General features: G+C 47.3%; 1 protein-coding gene across 1 annotated transcript in view; it reads right to left on the bottom strand.

Moving 5' to 3' along the window:
* Positions 1–21,082, bottom strand: part of Hipk2 (homeodomain interacting protein kinase 2) — a 168,283-nt gene that overhangs the window by 28,839 nt on the left and 118,362 nt on the right. The window contains exons 3-7 of the mRNA XM_051174732.1: positions 11,668–11,791; positions 11,023–11,142; positions 10,565–10,651; positions 7,817–8,001; positions 3,376–3,538 (exon numbers count right to left, since the gene is read on the bottom strand). Of these exons, the coding sequence (XP_051030689.1) occupies positions 3,376–3,538; positions 7,817–8,001; positions 10,565–10,651; positions 11,023–11,142; positions 11,668–11,791 (679 nt within the window). The remainder of the gene's footprint in view (positions 1–3,375; positions 3,539–7,816; positions 8,002–10,564; positions 10,652–11,022; positions 11,143–11,667; positions 11,792–21,082) is intronic.

Genomic DNA, 21,082 nt, shown 5'->3' with positions numbered 1-21,082 from the left:
CTGTGTAGCGTGTAGCACGTGTGTACCTGCTAGAAAAGAGCAGTGTTTCCTGGCACTCGAGTTACAGATGGTCTGGAGACACAGTGTGGGTCCTCTGGAAGAGGCCATGCCTCTCTACCCTTGTCATCCTCTTAGAGACCACTCTGCACATCAGCAACCTGCTCTGCACGTACGTTCATGGCCCCATGAATGTGCTGGACGCTTCTGGGCCCAGTACTCTCTGCTGTCTTAAGCACCTCTGCTACCTGCCTTGATAAATGTCAGCTCTCCTTCCCTTCAGGACATGAGTCTACTTGCTGTTTTCCTACATTTCTAGGAGCATAGGGTATTCATCTCCTAGGAATCCTTTGGCTCAGGCTTTTCTCTGAGCCTCTGTGTTTTGGGGCCAGCCTGGGTACCAGGGCTCCAAAGTGGAACATTCCCTAGCAGACTGTATTAATCAACTTCCACGATAGTGTGCTGGGCAGTGTAGTCAGCATCCTGACGCCTCTCTGGGAGAAGAGCCTGGGTTCTACTTTGGTCCTCTGTCTGTGTGCCTTACTGGGCTCTTATGTGTGCAGCCTGTACCTGGATCTGTTTTAGCTCCTATTTCACCATGGAGACCATGAGCTTCTTGAGAGGAATCTACAATGATGATGAGCTCTTTGTAGAGTCAAGGAGAGAAAAGTGGACGCATACCCTGCTGTGAGTGAGCACCAGTCCCCAGTGTGAGCGCTAGGCATGGGCATGGGCATAGTTTCCCTCAGTTTCCAATGCTGCTATGGGTCAGCTGGCAGAAGTGTGTGTGAGGGTGAGGAAGAGTTTTACTCTGTCCTTCATGTTCTGACAGAGTGCCATCAGCTGTCTGTGAGGGGCAGGAAGGGCTGCTAACAGCTGTCCTGGTTAACACAGACAACTGAAGAAAAAGCGAGGTCACTGAAAACCTATGTTGCAAAGATGGGGCCAAGTGATTCTTTAAGACAGGGTTCTCCGTGCAGCCCTGGCTGGCCGGGAACTCGCTCTGTAGACCAGGCTGGCCTTAAACTCATTGAGATCCACCTGCCTCTGCCTCCTGAGTGTTGCTGGGATTAAAGGAGTGCGCTATCACCACCTGGCTGGGACCAGTTTTTGAAAGTACATAAAATTATGGTTTATTGACCCAGCTTCCTTGAGACATAAACAGTTACAGATTAGTGAGCACTTGGGAAAGATCCTGTGGTTACTCTACTGGTTATATGTTAAGAGCAACACAGAACTAGTTCTATGTCCTTTCACTAACATAAGGCTGTAGGAGTTGTTGGGAACCAGCAGTCTGCTGACCCCGCCCTTGATGATGGGCGGGACGCTCATGGCCATGTCTTCTCTACGTCATGACTTACCTGGCTGCTCAAGCTTTACCTGGCTGCCAGGGGACTCAGTTACGCATGCGCAAGTTTCCCTTTTAAAGCAAGCGTGCCTCTCTCTCTTCTCTCTCTCTCCTGCTTTCGGTTGGCCATCAGGTACCCCCTTTCTCTCCCCTCTCTCAATGAACTCCATGTGGGTGCTGAGTCTCGTGTTTGTGTTTCATAGGCAATAATTATAGCAAAAGAACAACAGGTGTATTTTGTTGCTTCTCAACATCCAAATGCTTAGAATGAGCACAAAAACTCCAAGGGCCTCATGGAAGGGACAGCACGGGGTCACTGACACAGAAGAAGCCTTATTGCGCTGCAGGAGTGCAGGCTGGCAGCAGACTCTGTCTCGCGTGCATCAGCAGGCAGCCTTAGGTAAGAGGGCTGATGCCTTGTGCCTGTCCCTGCCTCTAAAGTGCCAATGACAATACCTATTCCACATGGAAGCTGGGAGGGCCGAATGATGCCAGGCTGAAGAAAGTCTGACACTGTAATATTTTCTGTCAGCCATGTGAACATTCAGTAACATTATCAGGGGAGGGAAAGCATGCCTTAGTGCTTAGGTCTAGGGTATAACCGGAATAACTTGTTTCTAGGATATATTTAATTAGGGCCCAACCTTTCTAAGTTCAGATGATGGAGGCTTTGTTCTTAGGATCATGCTTTTGTAGGGTAGAATCTCATTCCCTCAGAGCTCAAGTCCACCATTACACTATGTTAACAGCCTTTTCTACTCCAGTCCAACTTTGCAGTTCTCAGTGCCACGGAGGAGAGGGTGTTCTTATGCGGGACCTGCCTTTGTGTTTATCAAATCTCTGGAATGGACATGCTGCCTGTCTTATGGAAAACATGGAGGTGACCTGCTCTGTTGTGGTCAGGGCCCTCCAGCCCCTCAGTCTGCAGCCTATGAAGATGTCCATGGAAAGGCTGGTGGGACAAGGGGAATTCACCTGACCGACACATGATCAGAGGGTTCCCTTCCCACGTGCCCTCTTAGACCCTTGGGTATGGAAGGAACAGACAGATGGCAGATGGGGACAAGGGACTTGCAGTTAGGCAGTTAGGATCAAGAGTCTCCTAGGGAGGCAGATGGGAGAAGCAAGCTCAAGGTAACGAAGGAAACCTCCGTGGCTCTGGTTGGGAAGCCTTAGATGCAAAAGCCTCAGGGCTGCCAGGACAATGAGCTCTTCACTCTACAGACAGCGTCGAGAGCTGATGGCCTCCAGGGGGCAGCAGATTCCAGAGTCTAAGCTAAGAGTAGGAACTGTGCTGGAGAGCAGGGGCCAGTGACTATCAGTGACAGGAGGGCCAGCCAGCTAAAGGGACACACAGGTGATGGGGTTCACACATTAGGGTTACATATCTATTTCTCTTCCCTGAAGGCGTTGCTCAAGGGAGAGTAACACACAGGAACGCACGCCATTGTCATTACAGATTGCGACTGGGAAGTCTGGGAACACTTCTTTGGGGACTCGTACGATTGGAAATTGGGAGTAACAGATGCTGGAGGCAGGTGAACTAGGATGGGGGATTCTTCATCCAGTACCCATTTCAAATCTTCCAGTCTGCAGAAGGTTGGGGGTCTGTGTGAAGGAAACCTTGGGTAAAGCTGCTAGGATTGCAGTGACAGGACCTAGGAGCTGGCTGAGCTGGCTTTTCTATGATTTAGAGAATGGACAAGTTTTACCCCTCTTGAACAAAGGCCATAAGGACACAGGGGTGCTGGGAGGGGCTCCTGCTCACACTGGTTCTAGAAATTTTTTTAGAAGGCTCTGTTCCCACATCTGCTCATAGGAAAACGGGAAGAGGTACCATCTCAGGAAGCAGTAGTTAGGACAGACAGACTCTTGGCCTTTTAAAAAACTAATCATGGAAGCTAGTACTTCAGCTTACAGACCCAAAAAGACAGCACAGGGAAACCTCCCTGGGTCTGCTGGGGAAATCTGAGTCCTGATGCCCACTGACAGCCAGCCCTGCCCACCTTTCCCTAGTGTCTGTCACTCACCTGGTTGTGGACAGTGGTCAGCTGGTTGTTAAAGGTCATGGTCAGGTTAGTTGATGTGCTGGGGGCCACGTGTGTGATGAAGGGTGTTTTGCTCTGGTTCACTGTGTCATACATATTCACCCGGCGCTTGCAAATCTCCATGTTTTGGAAACAAGATTTGACACTGTTCATGCAAAAGGTAGAGGCAGAGGCCCAAGGGACAGGAGAGAGGGTGGGGTGGGGTGGGGAAGGAGAGAAAAAGTGAGGATGGGAGACACAGTAAACAGACAACCACCGCAGCTCTGCTTTAGCTTCAAAACTCCTGGCCTGCTCAGAGTCTGCCCCTGTGACTCAGCACTGAGTGAGAGAAGGCCCCATTGTCTTATTACCCTTTCTCCTGTGCTGGGTGAGCCGGTTCCCCATATCACAGACATGCTTCATTTTATCTTCCTCCCATTACTTTTCTGCCTCCAATCTCCCCGCTCATTCTCAGGGTAGTTCTCACTCAACAAGATGACTCACCAACCAAGGACATCAAGGAGCCACTACAGCCTACTTCCACATTCCTTAGAGCCAACTTGTCTACCCTCACTCACTCTAACGACCCCAGGCTACTAGCGCCATCTAGAGGTCAGTCAAATAATTCTCCTATCCAGGGTCATGAATTTAGGCAGCTGACTTCTCACTGGAACCTGTCAAGCATTGGAAAGAATGGCAATGATGACCGATTTCTATTGAGAGCAGTGGTATGTGTTTGCAATACCCTTTCAGTCTTACACATCCACAAGACGGAATTATGATCATTGTCTCAATTTTATAAGTAAAGTCGAAGGTTTAGGACAGATAATTAGCCAGCTAGATAATAACAACTGGCATTGACTCTATCTACCCCTCTCTCGCATACACATTTCTAATTTGCTTACCCCCACTTTCTGGTAATTCTTGTCTAGTTATGTGAAGTAGAATTCTCTGCCCCCTTTTCTTCCTCCATTGTCTTGGTGAATCAAAACCAAGACCCCAACTACACAAGTATTAAAGGATTACAGGTACACGCGCGAAGGAAGGCCTTTAGTGATCACTGCAGCTCCTGACCATCCGCTGTGGCGACTCGGTTCATACCCTGCTCCTCATGCACTGTGCCTCTTAGTTAGGTTCACTTTTCCTCAAGCGCTAATATTCAAGATAATGCCTCATTGAATCTATAGTTTAAAATGTCTATTGCAATAACAGAATATAAACAAGGTAACAGTTTTCTACTACTTTAAAATTAGTAGAAATTGCTGTGTACTATAGGTGTACTCTATTTTGGACTAAATAGGTGTTAATAGGCTAGATACATTCCAAACTTCAGTAAACATAGACATGACCTAGAGATTCCTACTTCTTTCTAAGTTATGGCTATTCACACACAACTACTCAATACACAACGCATAGTGAACAAACTGGTGGTCCTAGAGAGAAAACATATTCACTGGTAATCAACACAGTGCCTGCCCACAGCCCCGGTGAGCACCTAGTCTACTGTTCAGTGCTTTCTCATTGGGCAGAAGACAATAAAACGATGCTGGGTGCATTCTTTTTGGAACACACTTAAAACATCAGCGATTTTATGATGGCTCAATGTATAGTCTCCAGACTCTAGAGTTTTCTCACTACAGGGTTGAGCTTGACTGTTAGGATGTGACAAGTACTTCTGCCTTGAGTTAGTTTATAAGAAGACTGGCTTTTACAAATGTATACACTAGAACCTGGGTGTAGAGAAACAAGTGGCTTCACTTTCACCTGTAAAACCCTACGTTAGAGCAGCTTAGGCCCAGCCCCGAGGGTGGGTAGGTCTGTCAGCATGCTTGTTCCCACTCTAGAGTTCTTCATGGTCTTCTGGAAGCCCACAAAAGATTCAGCCCACTCTCAGGTAGACCTAGGGGTGGCCTGCCTTTCTTTTTCAGGCTGACTTCTGAGTTCTAAATTGCCCCTGCTCCTCAATGAACCCATGGGTGCTCCCCACTGAACACAAAGAACCTGCTCATCTAAGCGGTGCTCACAGGAGCTGTGGGCGGGCACGGTGTTGATCACCAGTGAGGATGGAGCATGTTTTCTCTCCAGGACCACCAGTTTGTTTGTTCACTATGCTATGGAAAAGAACTGACATGCAAGGCATACTTTAGTCGCAACCCACTTGTTAGGCCAGGAAAGCATTGCTGACCATGGTCTGCAAACATCTATCTCCAGGCTTTTCTCCCAGCAGTTCTCAGAACCCATGAGAAACGCAGTTTTCTGGAACATGCTACTTTCCCTGCAGAAATGCAAGGATGGGAATCTATGCTTTCATGTCCCAGGTACCGGGTTCAGGCTGAGGTGATATAACCTATTTCCCACCCACAAAAGGCATCCTTTCTCTAATTTTTGTTAATCACGGAGACCTTTGCCACCTCCCTCCAAGCTATTTTCTGACCACCCAGAAATTCCTCAGTAGCCACACTGATAACCTATCTCAAGACCTCCGCCTCCTCACTCCTTCCTTGGGCTGTCAGACCTGGACTATTTTTTAAGTCTCAAGCTCAAGCATTCTGTTTCCTTGGCCTCATTCTCCATCTATCTGGTACATTTAACTATAACTATCTTTAGAGTTGACCAGAGGGCATAATTCATTGGGATCTAATGAATTTCTTTTCCCTCAGGTGAACCGTCAATAGCTTCCATTTGGGACTATAATTACTATATTCCCAGCATCATCGACCTCAACTGTTTGTCTTTTTCTTTTAAGAGCCTGGCAGCAGGTCAACCTGGACAAACACAACTGTTTTCTCTATGGCTCTGGGTGGGGTGGTCACTTATAACATCAATTCACGCTCAGATTCAAATGTTCAAAGTTCTTCCCACCTCCTTCCCTCTCCCTCAGCCTTCCAAGTGCTGGGATTACAGATGTATTCTACAAACCCACCTTCCCCCTCTATTTCTCTGGTTAGCGTGCTGTCACCTTCTGCTCCCTTGATCGACTTCCTCCCTCCTTCTGCCCCCCTTTTGCAATTTCTCTTTCTTTCCTAACATTCTTTTTTTTTTGCATATGCATGTGTGTGTGTGAGACTAAGTAAGTGTGTTTGTGTGTGTATATGTATAGATACGAAGGGCAGAGCTTGACACAATATCTTTGTTTATTCTTTAAAAGATTTATTTATTTACTTGTATTTATATGTGTATGTGTGTGTGCATGCGTGAATTTATGTGCATCATATGTGTGTCTGAGGAAGCCATAGGGCAGTGGATGCTCTGGAGCTGGAGTTACAGATGGGTGTGAACCACCTGATGTGGATGTTGGGAGCTGCAAGAGCCAGCCGTAAGCGATCTTAATCGTTGAGCCATCTCTCCAGGTCATTGGCTATGTTGTTTGTCTGTGCATTATATGTTTGCCTGGTGCCTGGGGAGGTTAGAAGAGGGCACTGGGTCCCCTGAGACAAAAGTTACAGGTAGCTGTTAGCTACCACGTGGGTGCAGGGACTCAAACCCAGGTCGTCTAAAAAGCAGAAGGGCTCTTAGCCACTGAGCTATCTCTCTAGCCCCGGATTACCTTTCTTGACTACCCTTCAAGTGGTCTAGCTAGCCAGCTTGCCCGTGGCGTCTTCTCTCTTCACCTCTTGAGCTCTAGGGTTATGGGCAGACCACCTGGCAGTTATGTGGGAGCTAGAGGTCCCAACCCCAGCCCTCACACCTGTGTGCTAATGCTTCATCCCCGAGCCCCTCTCCAGCTGCAGCACAATTTTAAAGCATCATTCCTCTTTTCTGAGACAAAAGCTGTGGGACAGAACCCCCTTAACTTCCTTCTGCTATCCGGTACACCTGTGGACGCCCATGCCTCTTCTTGCCATTTTTAAGTGGCAGGGCCCACCTCTCCACTCAGCTTAAACACCAGCTCAGAAGAAACTGGTCACAAGCATCTTTCCTCTAGCCCTTTGCCATTCTGTTTCCTCCCTCCCTTTTCACAGCCTCACCCCTGTAATCACCCCTGTAATCACCCCTGTAAGGTTGCCATCTACTTCTCTACTCACTCACCTTTCAACATGCTGAACGAGTTTCTGCTTGGAAATGGCTGTCACTAAGTTATCAGCACCCTCCCAGTTGCAAGATGCTACAGACATCTCCCCCCCCAGATTACTGATAAGGCAGCGCTGTTTGCTCACTTTCTTTGCGCACTGACATCTGAGTTCATCCGGCCCCAAGGTCTCCCATGTGCCACGTTCCCTCCTTTTTGGTACAACTACAGTCTTAGGCCCAGTCCAGCCCTTACACGTTTTCTGGGCGCTTCCTGGGAATGCAGACCCCAACTTTGCTTATGTGATATATCACAGTTGCTTTCAACTGTAACAGAACTGTGGCGCAGCAGCGGAAACCAGAGGGCTAAAAAGTGTTTACTATCTGGGCCTTGGAAACCCTGCCCCTAGTGCAAAGGACCAACGAGGGCACTTACTGTGTACTATGCGGAAAATCAAGCAAGTGCGTCATGGCCACGAAGGGGTGGTTCAGGGTTTCAATGGGAGTGACCCTCTTATCAGCGTCTATGGTCAGCATCTTCTTTAACAGGTCAATGAATTCCCGTCGGTCTGCCTTCTCTACCAACATGTCACTCCCTTCCAAATCTGTTGTCACGTTCACCTGGAAGTAAGCAGGGATGGGTAAGAGCCAGAGCGCAGCCTGTAACCTCCTCTATCTCAAGCCTGTCCTCCCAGTTGCCAGAGGGTAAACTGCCCCCAATGGAAGACAAAGTCTTGTGTGTTGCTACTGTCCACAGGTCATGGCTGTATGTATGTATGTATGTATGTATGTATGTATGTATATATGTATGTATGATGCATACAGTGTTCTGCCTGCATGTATGCCTGCAGGCCAGCAGAGGGCACCAGACCTCATTATAGATGGTTGTGAGCCACCATATGGGTGCTGGGAATTGAACTCAGGTCCTCTGAAAGAGCAGTCAGTGCTGTTAACCTCTGAGACATCTCTCCAGCCCCTGGTTGTGGCTTCTTATACTGAAGGAACAGAGTGGCTGAGGCACTCAGGCACCAGGTGGGGATGGGGGCAGAAAGAGGCCACCATGGTTGACCCCTGCAAATATATCCCAGTGACAAGGTACAAAACTGCTCCTGTTTTAATTGGCCAAGCAAAATGCAGCTTATATCACACCTTATTAAAAATAACCACAGGATGAAAGGTTCTGGAGACTGATTGCATAATAGTGTGGATGTACTTAACACTCTTGAACTTTATGCTTAAAAAAGGCTAAGATGAGAAACTTTATGCTGAATGTGTTTTACTACAATCAAACAAAAACAAAGAAATAAACACACACACACACACACACACACACACACACACACACCTCAAAAGTTCTAAGATAAAGCAGTATAAGAAGATAGAAAAAGTTTGCTCAGCTCTGGAGGGCAAGGAAGAGCCTGGGTCTCCCCTTCCTTCCCATGGCTCCCAGATTTGGGGCCAGAATGATTTCCGTTCCTGTGTTCATGCCAGTGGGCCTGAACACAGGACTCCTTCCCAGAGGCAGGCATCTACCAGCACAGCCTTTAAAAGGCTTTTTCCAAGAGGGGTTCTGGAAAGCAATTTCAGTTTTCACAGACCATTTAAGTTACTAATCAACTGACAAGTGTACTTTACTCAGAATCAGCAGCTCTGGTTACACTTATCTTTGCTAAGAGGTTGAGAAGTGTTTATTGGGCTACAGCTTTACTTCTCAGCATTTTAAAGGAAACCTCATTCTGAGTTTGGACTAGTCTCTAAATAAAAATACCCACAGATGTGGAATTATCTCTGATACAAAGGTAGGAAGACATCTGCAGTGGATGAAAAGTCTCTTCTTGTGAGTGGACAGTAACTGAGTATAGTGCTCTGAATTGGATTCCCCTAAAAGCTTAAATTCCAGTCCTAATCTGTGGAAGCTATAAATGTGACCTTGTTTGGAAAGAGGGTCTTTGCAGATAGAATCAAGTTAAGATGAGGCCATATTGGATTAGGATGGTCCTGAATCCAATAACCAGTGCTTTTATAAGAGAAGAGATCTGGCACTGGGATCATAGCCACGTGGCAAATAAGGCTGGGTTAGAGTGAAGCAGTTCTGAGCAAGGGATTCTGAGGCTGCTAGGGGCCATGAGAAGCCAGGCATATGGACGGTGTTCACCAGGGCCTTACGCCACACTTTTAGCTTCTGGCCTCCAGAACTATGAGAGAATCCAATTCACTCTATCTTGTTATAGAGGCCCAAAGAGACTGACACACTGAACCACAGGCTGGACTCCTCAGCTCAGCACTGAGTGCCGGCCTAGTACACACAAGACCCTGGGTTCAGGCCCTTTTAGCAACACAGAAGAAAACATTAGTAAGGTTAGCTATTATCTTAAAAAGTAGCAATATTTTTTCCTTTGTTTTGTTTTCATTTATTTTACATACCGACCACAGTTTCCCCTCCCCCCTGTCCTTCTGCTCCTCCTCTGACTCTGTTCAGAAAGGGGCAGGCCTTCCACGGGAGTCAAAAAGCAAGGTGCACCAAGGTTGGGCAATGCAACCCGCATGGGATAGGTTCCCAAAAGCCAGCTCAAGAACCAGGGACAGGTCCTGGTCCCACTGCTGGAGCCCCACAAACAGACCAAAGTACACAACTGCCACACACATGCACAGGGCCTCGGTCGGTCCCATGCAGGCTCCCTAGCTGTCTGTCCAGAGTCAGTGAGCTCCCCTAAACTCAGCTGTCAAGACCTTCATACCACCCTCCCCCTCATAAAATCCTTCCTCTATTTCTTCAACAGGCATCCCAGAGCTTGGCCCAGTGCTTGGCTGTGGATCTCTGAGTCTCTTTAATGGAGCTCCTTTTTAAGGGGTTGGTTTCATGTACCAAATGGTTGCCCCCACCCAAGTCTGGCCCATATTGTTCAAAGGCAAAGCATTAAGCACAGCAGGGTCACGGGGCTCCTACCATGCCCTGCTCTCAAATCAATCTCTCTGCTGGTGGGCTTTTATTTATTTATTTATTTGTTTGTTTGTTTGTTTTAAGACAGGGTCCCTCTATTTAGCCCTAGCTGTCTTGGAGCTCACTATGCAGACTAGGCCGGCCTCAAACTCTCAAGGATTGAGTGATGGGATAAAGACACGCCCACCATGCCTCGCCCTGCAGTGGTTAAAGCTGTGCAGCACACTCAGCCATGGAGCTCACCTGGGCCATATCATCCAAACAGTTGAAAATGTACTTCCTCGCTTCTTTTGACTTAATCCCAGTCTCTGCTTCATGGTCGTCTGGTGTCTATTGGAAAAGGCAAAACCTGGTGAGACGCTTCTCTTAGTCACCGAGTCTCAAGTTTGAGCCCCTGCTTTGCCCCAGGGTCTTGTCACCCTGAAGAGAGGGAGACTTTGGTTCTTCTGAAAGTGTCCTGTATCTGTCCACACTGATAGAGCTACCATGGGAGACAGCCTCTCCGGCAGCAGTAGGCCAAAGAAACAGGTGTTTTTAAACATTCAGATCCGGCCACATCTTGTATTCACAACTGTATCCTGCATCCCCATTTTGTTGGCCAAATTCAAGCTATCAATTTGAAAATATCAAAAGCTCATTTTTGTTTTTCCTTTCTCTTCACTATTGGCCACCAGCACGGAAGGGAGGGGCCCTTTTCTTACCTTTAGCCTCCACAAAGGATACGGAGAGTCTGTGTCACGGTTGAAAAACCTAGTTGTCTTTGTCCCTGCACTTAATAAATATTCAGCTGGCAAACCTTGTGTCTGTGAAATATACCGAATCTGCAAGAAAAGATGAAAAAGAGGTCAGGGCTTTTCCTGTCACTGTACATATGGTATACTGATGGCTCTAGTGGCTTTGGGGAAAATGGAATTATTAGTTTTAGAGGGAAAAGAAGAAAGAGTAAAGAAACACACACACACACACACACACACACACACACACACACACACACACACACACACACACGAAGGTGTGGGGGGAGGGGGGAATAACAGGAAGCCAGGCAAGAGAGGCAAGTCAGTCAGCCCATAAGAGTATCATAGTGGCTGGGCAGTCGCGTTGCACGCCTTTAATCCCAGCACTCGGGAGACCAAAGTAGGTGGATCTCTGTGAGTTCAAGGCCAGCTTGGTTTACATAGTGAGTTCCAGGACAGGCTCCAAAGCTACATAGAGAAGCCCCCCCCCCAAAACAAAAACAAAACAAAACAATATAATCACGTGTCAGGTTCTAAGTGACATGGTAATCCAGGGTTTTCTGGATAGAGAATGGTCACACAGTGAGTTCCTGTGTCACCCATACCTACCTGATCATATTCAGAAGCTCCGGGATATAACGGCCAGCCCAGGAACAACTCAGCAATGACACAGCCAAGGGACCACATGTCAATTGATTCACAGAATGGCAGACCAAGGATGATCTCAGGGGCCCTGGAGAGGGGCGGGGAAGAACAGTCAGTGCTCTAGCTCTCTCCTGGGATGCCATGACTGCCTGTGGGGTCTGTGGTTTGAGAGCGGTCTGCATTGCGATGACTGCTCCAGCCTTCGGCTTTATCGTCTAGTTAGAAGAGGACTTAGTTAGCTTGCTAGTGCAGAGTAAGGTCAGGTGGGCGGTGGTACAACAGGTCTGTGAGCATCACTGCCATCACACTGACCACACAAACTCATCAACCGGCAGCAGCAGAGAAAGGAGGAAGTTAGCCTTTGTAGCTGAACACCTGGGGTTCTTTATGAAGAATGCCTGGCTTTTAAGAAGGAACTCTGAAACAGCCTACTTTCAGGCCCCCACTTAAAATAAGGCAAGTAAGTCCAGCATCCATTTATCACAAAGATCTTTGTCTTAGGCATCTGTTTCACATTTCCTCAAAGAAACTGCTATTACTTTCTCCATCAGTTTCTAAATAGTTAATTCCTATAAAAGTCCTTTAATGCTACAGCTATAGAACCCATTCATGAATAGATCATCTTGAGAGTTCACCAGAATTCCTTTATAAACCCAACAGATAGCTTACTCCTGACTGTATGACCTAATGTCTCTGCAAATGACAGGCAAGACCACATACTAGAAATTTCAAAGACATTCCCCCTACTTTTTTTTTTAACATTCCAATCACAGTCCATCCTCTCTCCCCTCCTTCTGCTTCCCCTGCCCCCCCTCTGCTCCTCAGAGAGGGTAAGGCCCCCCCTAAGAAGACTATTAAGTCTACCCCATCATTTCATTGAGGCAGGACTAAGGCACCTCTCCACCCCACACCCCTGTAGATTGAGTAAGGTATCTCCATATAGAATGGGCTCCACTAAGTCAGTTTGTGCATTAGAGTTAGATCTTGGACCCACTGCCAGTGGCCTCATACACTGTCCCAGTCACACCACTGTCACCTGTATTAAGGGAGTCTGGTTTGGTCTTACGCAGGTTCCCCATTTGTCAGACCCGAGTCAGGGATCTCTCACTGGCTCGGGTCAGCTGTCTCTGTGGGTTTCCCCATCATGGTCTGGACTCCTTTGTTCATATTATCGCTCCTCCCTCATGTGGATTGTACTCCAGGAGCTTGGCCCACTGGTTAGTTGTAGATTTCTGCATCTGCTCTCGTCTATTTCTGGAAGAGGGTTCTATCTTCTTTGGGGTTATGGATTATAGGCTGGGTATCTTTGCTTGATGTCTGGTATCCACTTATGAGTGACTACATACTATAATTGTCTTTCTGGTTTTGGGTTACCTCACTCAGGATGCTTTTTTCTAGTTCTGTCCATTTGCCTGTGAGTTTAGGATGCCATTGTTTCTTACTGTTGAGTAGTACTCCATTGTGTAAATATACCACATTTTTTTTATCCACTCTTCAGTTGAGGGGCATCTAGGCTGTTTCCAAGATCTGACTATTACAAATAATGCTGCTATGAACATAGTTGAACAAATGTTCTTGTGCACCTAATGTGAATGTGCTTTCTCTGGGTATATGCCCAACAGTGGTATTGTGGGGTCTTGAGGTAGGTCGATCCTTACTTTTCTGAGAAATTGTCATACTGATTTCTAGAGTTGCTGTACAAGTTTGCACTCCCACCAGCAATGGAGGAGTGTTCCCCTTTCTCCACATCCTCTCCAGCATAAGCTGTCATTGGTGCTTTTGATCTTAGCCATTCTGATCAGTGTAAGATGGAATCTCAGAGAGGTTTTGGTTTGCATTTCCCTGATGACTAAGGATGTTGAGCATTTCCTTAATTGTCTTTTTGGCCATTTGAGATTGCTCTGTTGAGAATTCTGTTTAGATCTGTACCCCATTTTTTAACTGGATTGTTTGGCAGTCTGATACCTAGTTTCTTGAGTTCTTTGTATATTTTGGAGATCGGCCCTTTGAAAGATGTGGGGTTGGTGAAGATCTTTTCCTATTCTGTAGGGAGCCGTTTTGTCTCGTTGACCATCTTCTTTGCTTTACAGAAGCTTCTCAGTTTCATGGGGTCCTATTTACTAATTGTTGCTCTCAGTGTCTGTGCTACTGGTGTTCTATTTAGGAAGTGGTCTCCTGTGCCTATGTGTTCAAATGTATTTTCCACTTTCTCTCCTTTGAGGTTCAGTGTGGATGCATTTATATTGAGGTATTTGATCCATTTAGATTTGAGATTTGTGCAAGATGATAGAATGTCGATCTATTTGCATTCTACATGTTGACAGCCAGTTATACCAGCACCATTTGTTGAATGAGTTTTCTTTTTTCCATTTTATTTTAGCTTCATTGTCAAAAATTAGGTGTTCATAGGTGTGTGGGTTGATATCAGGGTCTTTGACTCGATTCCATTGTCTGTTTTTATGCCGATACCAAGCTGTTTTCATTACTATAGCTCTATAGTAGAGCATGATTTCATGGATGCTGATGCCCCCAGATGATCCTTTATTGTACAGGATTGTTTTGGCTGTCCTGGGTTTTTTGTTTTTCCATATGAATTTGAGTATTGTTCTTTCAAGGTATGTGAAGAATTTTGATGGGAATTGCATTGAATCTATAATTACTTTTGGTAGGATTATCATTTTTACTACATTAATCCTACCTATCCAAGAACATGGGAGATCTTTCCATTTTCTGGTATCTTATTTCTTTAAAGACTTGAAGTTCTTGTCATACAGGTCTTTCTCTTGTTTAGTTAGAGTTACACTGGAATGTTATGTTATTTGTGGTTATTGTAAAAGGTGATGTTTCTCTGATTTCCTTCTCAGCTTGTTTGTCTTCTGTATATAGGAGGGCTACTGATTTTTTAAGTTAATCTTGTATCCTGCTACATTACTGAAGGGGTTTATCAGTTATAGGAGTTCTCTGGTAGAATTTTTGGGGTCACTTATGTAAACTATCATCATCATCAAATAACGAGAGTTTGACTTCTTTTCCAATTTGTATCCATTCGATCTCCTTTTGCTGTTATTTCTATAGCTAGAACTTTGAGTACTATGTTGAATAGATATGGAGAGAGTGGACAGCCTTGTCTTGTTCCTTATTTCAGTGGGATTGCTTTGAGATTCTCTCCATTTAGTTTGATGTTGGCTGTTGGGTTATTGTATATTGCCTTTATTATGTTTAAGTATGCTCTTGTATCCCTGTTCTCTCTAAGACCTTTATAATTAAGGGGTGTTGAATATTGTCGAAGGCTTTTTCAGCATCTAGTGAGATGATCATGTGGGTTTTTCTTCCTTAAGTTTGTTTATATGGTGGATTACACTAATGGATTTTTGTATGTTGAACCAGTCCTGTGTCTCTGGGATGACTCCTACTTGGTCATGGTGGATGATTTTTCTGATGTGTTGTTTAATTCAGTTTGCCGGTATTTTATTGAGTATTTTTGCATCTATGTTCATGAGGGAAATGGGTCTATAATTCTCTTTCTTAGTTGTGCCTTTGTGTGGTTTGGGTATCAGGGTGACTGGAGACTCATAAAAAGAGTTTGGCAATGTTCCTTCTGTTTCTATTGTGTAGAACACTTTGAGGAGTATAGGTATTAGATCTTCTTTGAATATCTGGTAGAATTCTGCACTGAATCCATCTGGGCCTGGACGGTTTTTGGTTGGGAGACTATTGATAACTGTTTCTATTTCCTTAGGGGCTGTAGGGGTATTTAAGTTGTTCATTCGTTCTTGATTTAACTTTGGTGTATGTGTTACTTATCAAGGAAATTGTCCATCTCCTTAAAGTTTTCCAGTTTTTGAAGTACAGGTTTTTGAATAAGGGCCTGATGATTCTCTGGATTTCTTCAGTGTCTGTTTGGAAATTTCAAAGGAATTTTAAAGAGGAAAGTACACATGTATTTGGTATCCAAAACCAGACTACAGAGTGTAACCCTTCTTTTAAGTTTTACTCACGTGTACATGTGTGTATTTGTGTGAGGGAATGTCACACATGTGGGGCAGGAGGACCCTGCTTCCGTGGAGCTGGAGTTAGAGGCAGCTGTGAGTCACTCAATTCTGGGACTCTGGGAGCCAGACTTGAGTCTTCTGGATGTGCACTAGCCAAGTCTCTAGCACCCATACCTTCTATTTTAAGCATCTGTCCCGAGTAAGTAGTACTATGCTTTGGTACAAGATAGGCTCAGTATCTGAGGTGTAACTACAGTTGACCTGTCTTAATATGTGCTCAATGCACTGTGCTAATAATGAGATGCTTTCTCTACACAGTCTCCACACCATAGAGTCATGCCCAGGACACTGCTGTGCCACACTTTAGAAGTCAGGAGTGGGAGTCAAGGGCCAGGGGAAGGAGGGTAGTACCGAAACCACTTCTATCAGCCGCAGATCTTCCTCTTCTAGCTGTATAGTTTTTGGTCAGAAAACAGCTATGCTCACCTCTTTTTAAATTTGGTCTTGTTGCTATCATGTGTGTGTTTATGGAGGCCAGAGGTCAACCTTGGGCATTATTCTTTAGGTGTTACCTACTTTTTTTTTTTTTTTTTTTTGTCCGACTATCTCACTGGTCTGGAACTTACCAAGTAAGCCCCAGGGAAGCTTACCTGTCTCTACCTTCCTAGTGATTAGTGATGGAATTATAAGCACACACTATCATTCCTGGTTTTTGTTGTTTGTTCTTTTGAGACAGGGTTTCTCTGTGTAGCCCTGACTGTCCTGAAACTCACTCTGTAGACCAACCAAGCTGGCCTCAAACTCACAGACATCAACCTGCTTCTGTCTGAGTGCTGGGATTAAAGGTGTGCGCCACCACCACACTGCTCCATTTCTGGCTTTTATTATGAGGGTCCTGGAGACCAAACTCAGGCCCCCAAGTGAGCTATCTCCCCTATGAAACAGTACTGAAAAAACAAAATCGCCAGTGTTTTTCTGCAAAGTTTTGGGTTTTCGTGTGTTTGTGTGCGTCTGTGGGGCTACCATGGTCGTTCTGGGAAGTAAGGGAAAGTGCCATGGTTTGGATGTTGAATGCCTCCCGGAGACCCGTGTATTTATTTAGGGGTTGTCTCCAGTGTGACACCACTGGAAAGAGGTAGAACTTTGACTCAGTGGAACCTAGAGTAGGAAGCCCTCAGCCCACTGGGGATGTGGCCACTTGCCCCTGACTCTTTTCCCCGTCTGTGTCTGCCTCAGTCAATCCTATACTGAAACTCACAAAAGGAGCAGCGTGCAAGTGCGCTGTCTTAGGCATTTCCTGGGGCGAGGGAGATCGCAGCGTCTAGCACAGAGCCACACCACTGCTAGGGCAAAGAGGACATTGTCGTGGCACCATCTGGAAGGTATTCCTGTCCTCTGAGCTCCATCACTGCTTGCAGCAGCTGACAGCCCCTCCCCCAACGCCTCTGTCCCCTTTAGTGCAGTTGCTAACTAAGTGTTTGGGTCCCTGAGGCTGCTTAGGCTCAGTAGCATCCACAAGCTAAGGATGCCCGTGGCTGTTCCACGTCATAAGCCCGCCTCACTCAGCTCATGAGCCTTGGCACTGTCCCGTCCATTGGTCGGCATCCCAGCTCCATGACTGGAGCGCTGCCCTTCTTCCATGCACTGCCCACTGACTGCTTGCCTAGCATTCCAGGTGCCCCTTTCCCATATCCAAATTTCTTCCCGTCTATTCATCCTCCTCCTCCATCCAACTGCTCCACAGTCCCTGTTCTTTCCTTTCTTTGTATTCCCTAAGTGATTGCCATGGTTTTGTGTTCGCCCCAACCGATATGCTGGGCTGTGGACACAGCTCAGGGATAGATAGTGTGCACGCACAAGGTTCTGAGCTTTCTCTCCAGTATTACAAAACAGGTGTACTGGACTCTTACTTATTTAGAAATGGGGTTGTTGTAAGTATAATTATTTGGGATGAAGCTGTAACATAGAAGGTGGAACCTAATCTGATATGACTGATGTCCTTATTAGGTAGGACAGGGGAGTTGGGCAGTCACTGACAAGACGGCATTTACGCACCACACACCAAGGGGCCTTGAACCCTGAAGGAGAGGGGACACTTTTCCAAAAGCAGGGGCAGCTGTGGCACAGCGTGTGCGGGGTTACCTGCTTTTTCAAGTCTACAGCTATGAGAGGCCAGCGACGGCAGAGACAGACCCTCTCCCCAGGCTCCACGGCCCAGTTAACATCCTGACTCTAGTCTTCTGGGCTCCTGAACAGCAACAGAGTAGCTGCTGTTTCAAGTCATGCATTCTGTGGTCTTTGTTTGCAGCTCTATGAGACTGACAGAGCAATCCTGGTAACCCTCACAGGTTTAATTCTGCATCTAATTTTGCCTCACTTTGGAACTGTCTCTTCAGTTCCAGGCTCGTCTGTCAGCCTGGAACCTCATATGCTGAATCTCAGGCATGGCCAAATTCACAGTTGAAAGGAAACTCGTCTCTGTCCCCCCCCCCCCCCATCTCCCTCATTCTACTAGACGGATCTGTCCCTACCCAGATGCTTTGCAAGAGATCCAGGACCAATCCCTGGCTGCCCTTTTCCTCTGGTACCACCCAATGCATCCATGTGCCCACACCCAAAGTCTGCCTTCAGTCAGTGTCTGTCCCCTGCCCTGCCAATGCTCTGCCTCCCCCCCCCCCAGCCACTGCTTCACTTGGGGCTTCCTATCTGTTTTCTTTCCCCCCAAAGCCACTTGTTTCCAGCCCTCGGAGGCTCTGGCAGCACTCAGGATACGCGAGCCCCTCCCGTGGCCCAGGGATTCCCCCCGCCAGTTAAGGATCCAGTTTGCTTATCCACTGTCACTTTAAATCATTCTTCTCGTTCAACAGGCTCTGGCTGCTGGCAGCTTCTTTTCAACATCCACAACAGCAGCACAAGCCTGCAGCCTTCAGGTGATGCAGCTGCTTCTGCTTCCGTGCTTGACCCATAGCTCCCCAACAGCTAGCAGCCTCCTCATCCTTCACATCTGCCCAATCGTCACCACCAGACAGACCTCCCGACACCAGCTAGTCTCCATCTCCCCGTGACCTTCGTTCTCTCTCTCTCCCTCCCTCTCCCCCAAGCCCACCAGGACAGCGCAGTGCCAGTAGCCACTCAGTCAATACACGTGTTGACTGAGTAACCCTTGATTACGTATAGGAAAGTGAGACTCTGAGAGAGGCCGGGAGAGCTGAGGCAGAGTGCGGACAAAGGAGAGCGAAGGGCCCTGGGGCAGAAACACTCGCCACGGATGGAGAGGAGGGGCATCGGCATGTCGCTGCCAACCAGGGAAGGTGGACGTGGGACCGAAGTCTTGTAGGACTCAGAATTCAGGACTGTTTAGTCCAAGCCTTCTTACCCCCCTCCCTGGAGGGGGAGGGTCACCGTCCTCACAGAGGAGCTCACTGGCCGGCGCCATGAAGGTGTCCCTGCTCAGCACCCATTGCTGCTGCTAACACAGGTATCCCTCAGCCCGTGCCTCTACTGCACTCACTAACTGGCCTCCGGTTTTGGTTTCAGCCTCTTCTATCTCAGGGAATAAGTTCCACACGAACCCTATTTCCCATCTGCTTTTCCCCGCCCCGCCCCGCCCCGCCCCGCCCATCATCCTTACTCAACACACATGCTGCTCACTTTGGTCTGCTGTCCACACTAGCAGATCAAGATGTAAGCATGAATGGCTAGTCCAAGAGATATTAACTGAGCATCTGATACCCTACCCCCAAAGAGCCACCCTAAAGAAATCTCCCTGTGATTATTTGGGACACCATAAACCCTTTAAACTTACATGAAGTGTCAAAAAAAAAAAAATTGCACCTAAGAAAGAGAAAGCCATTTCTTACATCCCAGCAAGTGGTGTCCCATGGGCAAGCTCATGATAGCTCTGGCTGGCCTGAAACTTAGTTCAGTGTTGTCCTGACCTACATACCAACAGCGATTTGCCTGCCTCTACCTCTTGAGTGCTAGGATTAAAGTTGTGTATCACATGCCTAGGTTCTAGTTTCCAATAAAAAATACATTCTGCTATTTTTGACCCATTTGCCCATTTGTTTATCTGTTCCCTTTTAAATCTGCAAAGACAAGGTCTGTGTCGTATTTATTTTAGATCTCAAGCTAGATACACTAAAGTTGTTCTTTCGACAACGGTTTGAATGTTCAGGAAAGAGACTTCTCAGGCCAGTGTGAGAGCTCAGCAGGTAGAGGTATTTGCGAGGCACGCCTACACAGCCCCAGTTTGATTCCTGGGCTCTTTGGAAGGAGAGGACTGACAAAGTTGTTCTCTGATTTCTACATGGACGGAAATTCTTGGCAATATGAGTCTGAAGATAGCTCGTCCCTGTGCTGCTAAACTGCCAGGCTCTGAGCTCATGGAGGCTCACAAGTCAACTCTCAAGTGTGCCTCTTCTCGTCAATGGTTGCCACAGTGCCCTGTCTCCCACGGGGCGCTCTGAGCAGCAGTAATTCTAAAATGGTTTGCTTCAGCTGCGCCCGCTCACTCCTTACTCAGATGCCCAGCCATGAGCCGCTCTTCCTCAGTGTCTGGGCCAGGCACTATGCTGGAGACCAAACCCCAAACCCTGTGAGCCCTGTGGCTGCTTGAGGCCACTGCCCAGCACAGCTCACCGCACGGAATGTGTATGTAGTACACGAGGGGATGCGCACTGGGAGAGAAGGCAGATCTGGGGCTTCCCGCACAGGTCCACCCTGAGCGAATGCAGGGGCAGCCTCCAGCACAAGGCAGCTTCCTCCCTCCCACAAGTCACTGCTGTACTGCCAGCGCGGGCGTGGAAGGCACTTAGTGTACGTTTCCAGAAGAAGGGATGGCGGTGCTAACCACAGCTCCCGGCAGTGACACCTGCTCAGCTTCTCCAGGTTTGGGAGTTTGTGGTCACATTCCATGGAGGTTGTTTGTGTTGCGTGCCGGTGCCGGTGCCTGAAGGGCCCTGGGAGCATGTTCCTGTTACTGGGTCACACATCTGACAGGGTTGCTCCACACCTCCACTAACAGGCCACCTCACACAACCACTTTAAAGAACGTCACGGCTATTTCGGAACATCAGAAACACTTTAAACACATACACGAGGTGCCAGACAAAATTGGGCCCAAGAAAGAGAGTGGCTGCTCCCTTACAACATGGCCATCACAAGTCACCGCACATGCATGGCCACAGCTGTCACTCTCAGTGGGATGAGAGTTAAAGCTTTGCCATCTGTCCCACTGCTCTCTTGCCTTCACACAAGGGATAAGTCACTCCCAGCTCGGCCCAGAGCACGTGACCCCACAGAGGCTGGGCCTCCGAGAGAGAGGAGGACTGCAGCCAGGAGTCAGTGCCCACGGCTCTAATCCTAGGCTTTTAGGCACTGGCTAT

This window comes from Phodopus roborovskii, unplaced genomic scaffold (assembly GCF_943737965.1).
Source record: "Phodopus roborovskii unplaced genomic scaffold, PHOROB, whole genome shotgun sequence".
NCBI lineage: Eukaryota > Metazoa > Chordata > Mammalia > Rodentia > Cricetidae > Phodopus > Phodopus roborovskii.
Note: the sequence above shows the minus strand (reverse complement) of the source record. Positions and strands in the feature narration are given on the sequence as shown.